The sequence below is a fragment of the Salvia hispanica genome, chromosome 3 (assembly GCF_023119035.1).
Source record: "Salvia hispanica cultivar TCC Black 2014 chromosome 3, UniMelb_Shisp_WGS_1.0, whole genome shotgun sequence".
Classification (NCBI taxonomy): domain Eukaryota; kingdom Viridiplantae; phylum Streptophyta; class Magnoliopsida; order Lamiales; family Lamiaceae; genus Salvia; species Salvia hispanica.
In genome coordinates, this window is record NC_062967.1 from 35,034,441 (window position 1) to 35,044,203 (window position 9,763).

At 41.0% G+C, this 9,763-nt stretch overlaps 1 protein-coding gene and 1 long non-coding RNA gene across 2 annotated transcripts; one reads left to right on the forward strand and one right to left on the reverse strand.

Moving 5' to 3' along the window:
* Positions 1 to 3,389, forward strand: LOC125209963 (putative late blight resistance protein homolog R1A-10). Its single transcript, XM_048109540.1, has 2 exons — positions 1 to 75; positions 951 to 3,389. Exons 1-2 carry the CDS (start codon positions 1 to 3, stop codon positions 3,387 to 3,389), a joined length of 2,514 nt encoding a protein of 837 aa, XP_047965497.1.
* A 1,585-nt stretch (positions 3,390 to 4,974) lies between these two features.
* Positions 4,975 to 8,586, reverse strand: LOC125215099. Its single transcript, XR_007175212.1, has 3 exons — positions 8,098 to 8,586; positions 7,459 to 8,013; positions 4,975 to 7,366 (listed from the first exon to the last, which is right to left on the reverse strand). It is a non-coding gene; the product is annotated as an uncharacterized LOC125215099 (long non-coding RNA).
* Between the last annotated feature and the right edge of the window lie 1,177 nt (positions 8,587 to 9,763).

The following is a 9,763-nucleotide window of genomic DNA, read 5'->3' on the forward strand; positions in this document are numbered from 1 at the left end:
ATGGCCGAGGGAATGGCGGTGGTTGGGCCACCTGCGTGGACGACCGGTCCAAGCGACACGATGAAGCCCAATCCGGTAATTTTGACTTGACTAATGTGGATATTTGAGGTCTAATTTGAAAAACTGATACTTCATCCGTTCCACCGTAAGTAATTGATTTCTTTTGGAGACGAAATTTGTGAAAAATAATATTTATTGAGTTAAAAATGAGGATTATAAATTGAGAGATGATAGGAACGTTAAAAGAGAAAATAAGTAATAAAGATAGTACTCCCTCCGTCCCACTTTAGGAGTACCGGTTTACCATTTCTGGGTGTCCCACTTTAGGAGTTTTGAAACATTCCATAAATGGTATTATGCCCCACATTCCACTAACCTTTTTCCACTCACATTTTATTATAAAACTAATATAAAAAAGTAGGACTCACATTCCACTATTTTTTTTCACCAACTTTCCTTTACATTTCTTAAAACACATGCCGAACTCAACCGGGACTCCTAAAGTGGGACGGAGGGAGTATAAAGCAAGAACGGGAAAATATGTTTTTTTTTGCAAAAAAGAAAATCAATCACTTGCGGCGGTGGGACGGAGGGAGTATGACACATGAATATAAATATTATAAATATATTGATATTTTAAAATGTTAGGTTTATCACAATAGTCAACATTGACTTTGAAGTTCTCTGTATAAACTCTTTAACTTAGTTTTCTCAGATCCATTTTTTGGCATTATCATTATCATTATCATTATATCATTATCATTATCATTGTCATTATCATTATCATTCTGTGTGTGCATTCGTAGAGAGAGTTGTTAATCATGGCTGCTTATGGAGCTCTGGTTTCTCTTATGCATATCATAGATACCCTCGAGAAACATCCTTCTCCTCCCATTTCTATCAACGAAAAACAAGTTCAATCCCTCACTCAAAACATTACCTTTTTGCAGGAGTTTCTTGATAGCTATATTTCCCCTTTTGCTGATAGCCATGAAGCTGATCCATTGGAGCGTCGCATTGCTGATGCAGTTTACGCGGCTGAGGATGTTATCGAATCCCATATTGTGGATCAAATTCACAGTGGATCCACAATCATTGCAGATCATGACTTCTATCACAATCTACAGAAAGTGATAGAAGAAATGGATCTGATCAACAAAGAGGTGAAGAGCATTGCAGTTGAAGCTCAGACCAAGCAGAAGCCCGTTGCTGCCTTGTCGGCGTCTTCTCCCACTGTGAAAGAGAACGTGATCGTGGGCTCTAACGAAGTGTTTCTTGACGTTTTGGATAAGCTCACCAGTGATCAACTAAACCGCCAAATCATCCCCATCACGGGGATGGGAGGCATTGGTAAGACCACTCTTGCCATGAATCTATTTGAGAATGCACTTGTTAAGGAGCGTTTTGATATTCGTGCTTGGACTACAATCTCTCAAACTTATAATGTTAGAGAAACACTTAGAGAAGTTCTTTTTCGAACAAGTGGACGAGATTCAAGTAGTGATCTGAGCAATAATGAGTTGGGACAAAAATTATATCAGTTTTTGTTCAGTAGGAGATATCTCGTAATAATGGATGATATGTGGAGCATAGAGGCATGGGAGAAGATAAAAAATTTCTTTCCTGATAACCAAAATGGGAGTCGAATAATCGTAACAACTAGGCTGTCTGACTTGAGTTCTCAGTTGAACGAGTCTTGTATAGTTGCCATGAAATTTCTAGATGAGGCTTGTAGTTGGGATTTATTTCGTAAGACCGTGTTTGGGAAAGAAAGTTGTCCTACTGAGTTGGAGAAGATTGGAAAGAATATTGTAGCAAATTGTAAAGGACTTCCTTTATCAATTGCTACAATAGGAGGTCTTTTGGCAAAATCTGAGCGCACAAAAGAAAGTTGGGAGCGTATAGAGCAAAATTTAAATTCAATTGTTATAAAGAGTAACGATGGATTTTGCTTGAAAATACTGAGGATGAGCTATATCTATCTGCCGAACTATTTAAAGCCGTGCTTTTTGTATATGGGTGTTTTTAAGGAAGATTACCGTATCCGTGTGTCAATGCTTGAGAAGTTATGGGTTTCTGAAGGATTTTTGAAACCGAGGAGTGGAAAATGTTTGGAAACACTTGCGCAAGAGTATTTTAAGGAATTGGTTGATAGAAATCTCGTTTTAGTTGATGGATTGGGGTCTATTGGAAACGTTAAGCATTGTAAAATTCATGATTTGTTGAGAGATCTGTGTTTAAAAGAAGCTGAAAAGGAAAGATTTTACCATGTCATAGGAGATGATCCTCCGGCCAGTATTAGCGAACGTCGAGTCGTTCTTAAAACTGCAGGGTTGTTAGGATCTTTGTCATATACTCATTCCATAATATGTGAGTATGCCGAAACAGCAAGTGAGGATGAGAAAGTTCTGTGGTCTCGCGATCTTAGATTGTTGAGGACATTCATGGCATGTTATTCTGAGAGTTATTTCCTAGAAAATGTGTTTGAATTGGTGAACTCACGGTACCTTAATATCACAGTTCATGATGAGTCCAGATTCTCTAGTTCAATTGATCTCCTTTGGAATCTACAGACATTGATTATTTATCCATCTTTTCGGAACGATCTACATGTACCAAATGAAATTTGGAAACTGCATCAACTTCGGCATCTTGAATTTGCGGTGGACGAATTGATTCTCCCAAATCCTCCTTGTGACGATAGTGACATTGTCATTATGGAGAATCTGCAAACACTCAAAGGAGTTGCGAATTTGTTATTGAATGAGGAGGTGGCTAAAAGAATTCCCAATGTGAAGAAATTGCATTTAAAATACACTTCGGATCAAATGGAGGGAGAAAACTGTCTAAGCTATCTTCAATGCTTCAGTAAATTGGAAAACTTATCCTGCTGCACCTTTCGTCAAAGTGTTGACTTTTTGTTGAGGATTAATTTTCCCAACTCTATCAAGAAGTTGGTTGTTCAAGTCCATTATGGCCCAAAGTTGGAAGACATATTGCCTAAAATCGGTTCGTTACCTCTTCTTGAGAAGCTCGTATTAAGACATGGTGTCTTCAGAACCAGCAAGTGGGAAACAATTGAAGGCCAGTTCCAGAACCTCAAGTTTCTATGGTTGTCGTTTTGTGAAGGTCTAGTAAATTGGATTGTGTCATACAGCTCCCACTTTCCACTTCTCGAGAAGCTTATTCTCAGTTATATATCCGAACTCGAGGAAATCCCATCTGAAGTTGGAGAAATAGCAACGCTGAAATCGATTTCATTGTATGATTGCAGTGAAGCAGTTGTGGAGTCAGCGAAAAAGATAGTAGAAGAACGTGAGGATCTATATGGAGAGCAATTAGACCTTCGTGTCTATATGGAGAGCAATTATACCTTCGACTTCGTGTAACATTGGAGTGCAAAAGAGGTAATAAACATGCATTGTGTTTTTATGTAATTTGTTTGCAATCTTTTTGCATTTGATATAAACATTGGACTGCAAAAGAGGATTTACATATGAGCTCATATTTCTGTCAGTGTTGTTTGCTTGCTGTGGAGGTTGCAGTTGGATGGAGCTGAAAAACAGAGTGCATCTGTTTTATTCACGGGATGAAAGTCATGAGAAATGGAGAGAAATGCAATGGATTTTTGCAGCTGTTGAATACTGAAAGAGAATCATATCTTTGAACATGTAATATACAAGAATTTATTTGTGAATCAAGAAGTTGCACACAATTTTGAGTGAGATTAGTGTGAATTTGAACATCTTTTTGTTGTGAAAAATGGGATTTTGGATCAAGATTGGCTGCTCATAGTTTTGTATCTGCAATTCCTAATACTTGAGAGGTATATAAGATTTTATAAGAGTTGTTATTCTTGGATAAGTCATACCAATGGGTTTTGAAATGTCGTTTTTAGGGTACGCAAAATGGTGCACTTTCTTGGCCTGGACCCGAGGCGCGGCTGAGGGAATGGCGGTGTTGAGTGAGGCGGGCCATAGAGGGTGCATGCCAATGGCCATGGGCCACATGGCAGGCAGACTATTGTTGATTTTGATTTTTCTACTTTTTCCCCTTTTGTCTATATGAATAGTACAAGTCTGGCCTAATTTGTGGTTCGATTGTTGTGAGTGTTTGTCGTCAAGCCTGTAAAGCCGATCAAGTTTTACTTTATATTCGATCGGGTATACTAGAGTGGGATTAAGTAGCTTGGAATTAGGTCTTGGAGTGTAGATTCTTGTAATCTTGTTTGTACATTGAATAAAAGTTCTTCCCTTCTACCATGGACATAGGTTTAATGCCAAACCAAGTAAGCCTCTTGCTCTTGAGTCATCTTGATTCTTAAATCCCGTGCCCAAAAGAATTCCATCACTTGAGGCAGGATGGAGGGAGTAATTTTAATTTTGACATGCATTTATAGATATCAGATATGATGAATCAGAGCATAAATAAACTGCAAGAACAGGTTTAACACAGTGCATTCCAACCGGGCTTCGATATTCTTTTAAGGATAACACAATCCAAAGTGCACATGGATACGAAACATACTATCAGTGACAAAATAGCATCATTAGATCATGTGGAGCAACAAAAGAGACTTTCTAAGACAATGTTAAGTTGTGCACCAAAACATGTACAGCAACAATTTTCCCACCCTAGAAAAGTTTACGGGTGCATATCAGGGGTTCGACCATGACACGCGTTCCATATTACAAAACACAAGAGTACCTAGATGAAGTTCCTTAACTCGGATAATTTGCGTCGAACGTCGCGGAAGCTATTGCCCGACGATCACTCCGGCATCAAATTGTGGAATAAAAGGTAGTCGCCGAAGCTTTGCCACTCGATCAAACCAGGAACGGCATCAAATTGTGGAATAAAAGGTAGTCGCCGAAGCTTTGCCACTCGATCAAACCAGGAATGATACGATAAAAGTATAAAGATAAAATAAAAGGATAATTGATATTTCTTGAATGCTCAAACGGAATAACAATGTCCACTATTTATAATAGTGGATACCCTAACTTAAAGAACAAGACACTAATTATATAGGAAAGATATGCTACTTAATAATAGAATAAATACTAAGATATGATGTAGATATGCTCGTATAACTCCCCGAGGTTAAAATCTACCTTGTCCTCAAGCTGGGAACCATGATACAACGAAGAGCGACGCAAACAGAAGCTTTGGCGAGCTCTGTCTTCCTGGATCAAACGCACACCGAATGTTTAAGCGTCTGCCTTCATTATCTCCATCAAAATTCACCAAGGCGGCTCGTGATAATTAAACACCAACACATGGATCTTGTCAACGCGACCACAAATGCTCGAATAACGCGTGTCCATCCGGGGAGGGATCAACCGTGCATCTGTGTCGAGCAATGCTGAACGATAATTCATACTTGCAACATTACTAATATGCAAATCCACATAGAAACCATGTCTGTCCTCTTTTAACAAAGAAGGGTTCATTTCATCATCTTCCTCAACTTCAGAATATCCAACCTTTCATTCACATATCCTTGAAGCAAAACCTTGAAATCCCTTTCGATAACAGGCAAGAAAGCATGAGAGCCGCACAATGGATATATTTCCTTAAAAGATGTGGCTTGTCGGTTGTCGAGGCTTGCATCTCTATCCTCCTCAACTCCATGATTATCACAAAGCAGAGCAATGGAAGAAGAACGAGATACACCAAACGCATCATGATCAAGTGCATCCATTTCCGTCTCTAAGTTAGAGTCCAGTGAAAGCACACTTTCCAGATTGTCACAATACCACGATTTGAGACGCAATCTAAATCTTTGGGATCATGACATGAATATTCAACCTGAGCATCTAAAATCAAAGAATCTGAAATTGTACCTTCTTCACTTTCAAATTTAGTAACAACCACGGAATGCACCGGAGCAAATATGGATGGAGTAGATTCTGGTCTCCACCAAGGGGTGTAAGCCGCAGGTATCTCCGTTTGAGTTTGATGGTAACAATCCTGCCACTTTTGTTGATCACATGCGTGGTGTTCTTGCTACACGCGATAGTCCCAGGTAGGGAATCCGTGACTCGGCGCCACGTAGGCTGGAGTTGGGCCCAGGTGCGGCTGCGGAACGTGGTAGGACTTATTGTGGGTTGGACAGCCATAAAGGGCTCACTGCGCAGGTGGATCCCAACAACAAGGCGGGCTCGGCGGCAGCTGATTTGTCTCCCGGTGGTGATATGGCAACGGATATTGGTCGTACGGCATGAGCCCTGATTGTTGGCGGTAGCTGGGAGGGTCCCAGCTTGTTTGACGTCGCGTGTGGGGCTGATGCTGTTGCCACCGCCAATCCTGCATCTCCGGTTGCTGCCATTGCAAAGCATCGAGTTGAGGAGCAGGCAGTTGGTATGGTTGTTGCGGCTGCAAATATTGTTGGGGCTGCTGTACCTCGCGCTGGGGTGCGTGGTAGGCGGCGTGAAAATTGTGTGGCTGGGCATATGAGCCTGGGCTGGTCAAGGTCGGCTGACCAAAGGGTGTCGTAACGTTTCCAGCCACCGAATTCAGTTGTGGTAATCCCGGTGGTCCAGACGTCATAGTATTGTCAGGCGGGTCTGGGTCTGGTTGCGGTGGCCCGCGTAACTCTCCCACGCGAAGATTGGTCAGTGCCAGCCGGGCCTCCAGGTTAGTAAGTGCAGCACGGATGCGGTCAAGCTGAGCGGCGGTCAGATCTATTGTGTTAGCCTCCTCCAGAGGCGGCAACGGAGGGTCTTGCGGCAAGTCCCCCATGGGAGGCATACCCCAAGGCTGTTGTTGCTGCTCTTCGGTGGTGTAACGAGCGGCCATAAGTTCGAAGATGAAAGCACCAATTGTTAAGGATGAAGTTCCTTAACCCGGATAATTTGCGTCGAACGTCTCGACGCGGGAGCTATTGCCCGACGATTACTTCGGCGTCTAATTTAGGGATAAAAGGTAGTCACTGTAGCTTTGCCGATCGATCAAACCAGGAATGATACGATAAAAGCGTAAAGATAAAATAAAAGGATAATTAATATTTGTTGAATGCTCAAAAGGAATAACAATGTCTACTATTTTTGATCTTCCCTCAATGGTTCAGTTGATGCATTTTTGCCATCCTCGTGGTCAGTGTTATGTTCGTGGTCAAGTCCATTTCCCGATTGCATCAGATTTAATTGATTGAGCCGCTGCCATCATAGTTTCGTGAAAACTGTGCTGGTTAGTGGTGGCTCCATTAAATTTCTCTGCACTAGCCCAGTCTGAATTCCGGTTGGGGCTTCTGCTGCGGCTTCTATCTCTATTCTTGGAAGCATCCATCATGCTCTCGTTAAAGCTCTTCTAATGAAAGCTTCCATTAGCGTTTGAGTCGTAACCGAATGATCCAGAACCATACCTGCGAGAATACGAAGACGATACTGAATTGAGTGCCACATATATGCTTCACATAATCTATAATCCATCAAAAACAAAGTAAAGAGAATATACTTGTCCCGTCTATCAGGAGATGATGGTGCTCCCCAACCTCCCCTTCCTCCGCTGCCGCCTCTTCCACTGTAGAGAGAGTCATTACGTCCACCATAGGAGGAATCATTACGTCCACTGGCGCCTTCCTCTTCCCATCCCACCACCACGTGATGCCATTTCACCAAGTTTAGCAGGAACATTTTGATTCGCTCCTTCCAGAATTTTGACAAGATCGGAAGAATGTCTTGCCCGACCAGTTCTTCCAATTCTGTGCACATAATCCTCAACTCCCGTCGGAAAGTCATAGTTTACTACCACTGATACGCGCTCACATGGCGGACCCATGACGAGGCGGCTTCAGGATGGGATCGCTACATTCATTCAAAAGTCCATGCGGGAGGAGCCTAGGATGACGGAGGAGCTGAAGCTGAAAAACAAGGGCCGACCAAGGAGTCCAGAGAGAACGCCCGGGTCGGGCGTTTTGCTTGTGAAAATCGCCCGACCGAGCGAATTGGTGATTCCCTCCCGTTGAAGAAGCGTTTCGTTTGTAAAATCGCCCGGGGACAAAGCAAACGCCTGGACCGGGCATTTTGGTCTGTGAAAATCGCCCGGCCGGGCGTTTTTAAGAAAACAAAACTACAATAAGAAATTAAACTTTACCTGGGTTATTGACTTGTTGGCAACAAGCTCATCAGAATTTCCAATGTTAACCTGAACAGGGTTCGCCAGTAGATCAGCAGCAATTTTTCGCACCTCCTTTGGCCATGTTGCTGTGTACATCAAGGTTTGCCTACGTGGAGGCACCTCCTTCACAATTTTCCTTATTTGGGGTTCGAAGCCCATATCTAGCATTCTGTCTGCCTCATCCAACACCAAATATGAAATTTGATGGAGATACACTCGTTTCATCTCCAAAAGATCATTCAACCGACCAGGCGTAGCCACCACAATATCAACACCTCTGTCTAAGTCTTTAATCTGAGGCCCTTTTGGTGCACCCCCATATACACACTGTTATTAAATAAAAGAAATGGCAGCTGATTCAGCATGAAGCAGATAAATGAAGAAAAAATCACAACACTCACACATACAATCAATGAAGAAAACCCAAAAGGAAAACAGAATATAATGCCAACAGAAAGTCCTCTGTCAATGTGAAAAGGATATGACTTCGAAAGAGATATGCAGAAATAGAATACAAGAAATAATGTACTACTACTTTAACATAGCCAGGATAAGTGATTTCCCAAACTTGACTGCTTCATCTTGTATCTGCGTTGCCAACTCTCTTGTTGGCAATAGCACCAAGATAGTCGGACCCGTTTTAGTAAACTATGTTCCAATACAATAACACGCAAACCACATGAGATATATTGAATTTAATTATCAAACCAACGTGATGATATTGATGCAAATTTTATTAAATTAAATTAAATTAAAAGATGCAAATTTTATTGCGATAGTAGGATTGAATGAAAAATAATACTCATTCTGTCCCACTTTATTCGAAGCATTTTTGTTTATGAGATATAACTTGAAGTATTTTCTAGAATAAAAACATTATTTTTCCAAAACAATTGAAACCGACTACTAGTACATATTCATATTAAATTTTGATTGTAGGGAGGCTCACACAATTGAAGTCTTTTGTACAAAATAAATCCCAGCTACTAGCCTCGTCTAGAAATTTCATGCCAATTATACAAGACTCGTTCAACTCAAGTCACACAGCCTAGTTGTTACAATTATTCGACTCCCATTTTGGTTATCAGGAAAGAAATTTTTTATCTTCTCCCATGCCTCTATGCTCCACATATCATCCATTATTACGAGATATCTCCTACCAAACAAAAACTAGTATAATTTTTGTCCCAACTCATTCTCACTCAGATCACTACTAGAATCTCCACTTGCTCGAAAAAGAACTTCTCTAAGTGTTTCTCTAACATTATAAGTTTGAGAGATTGCATGATACGTAGTGGAGATTGTACAAGCACAAAAATAGTGAAGTAGTTTTGGCTCAAATGATTGATGACTTGGTCGGCTATGCAAGCTAACCAATGGAGAGATATGGGGGAGACAAATTAGTAGATTATTAGGTTGTTATTTCTGCTTCTTTATTCCTACTTTGTTGCATTAGTTTTCTTATAAATAAGGAGGACCCCAGACATTGAAAAGCATCTTGGAAGTAAGATCAGTTTAGGACGGCTGTAGCCGTAGGCCTCTGCCTTTGTGAGGATTATTTTCTTTGTATTTCATCAGTAGTTTCTGTTCTCTAAATCTTAGAATTTTATGTTCTTGTTCGTTAGCCTTTATTCCTATCAAT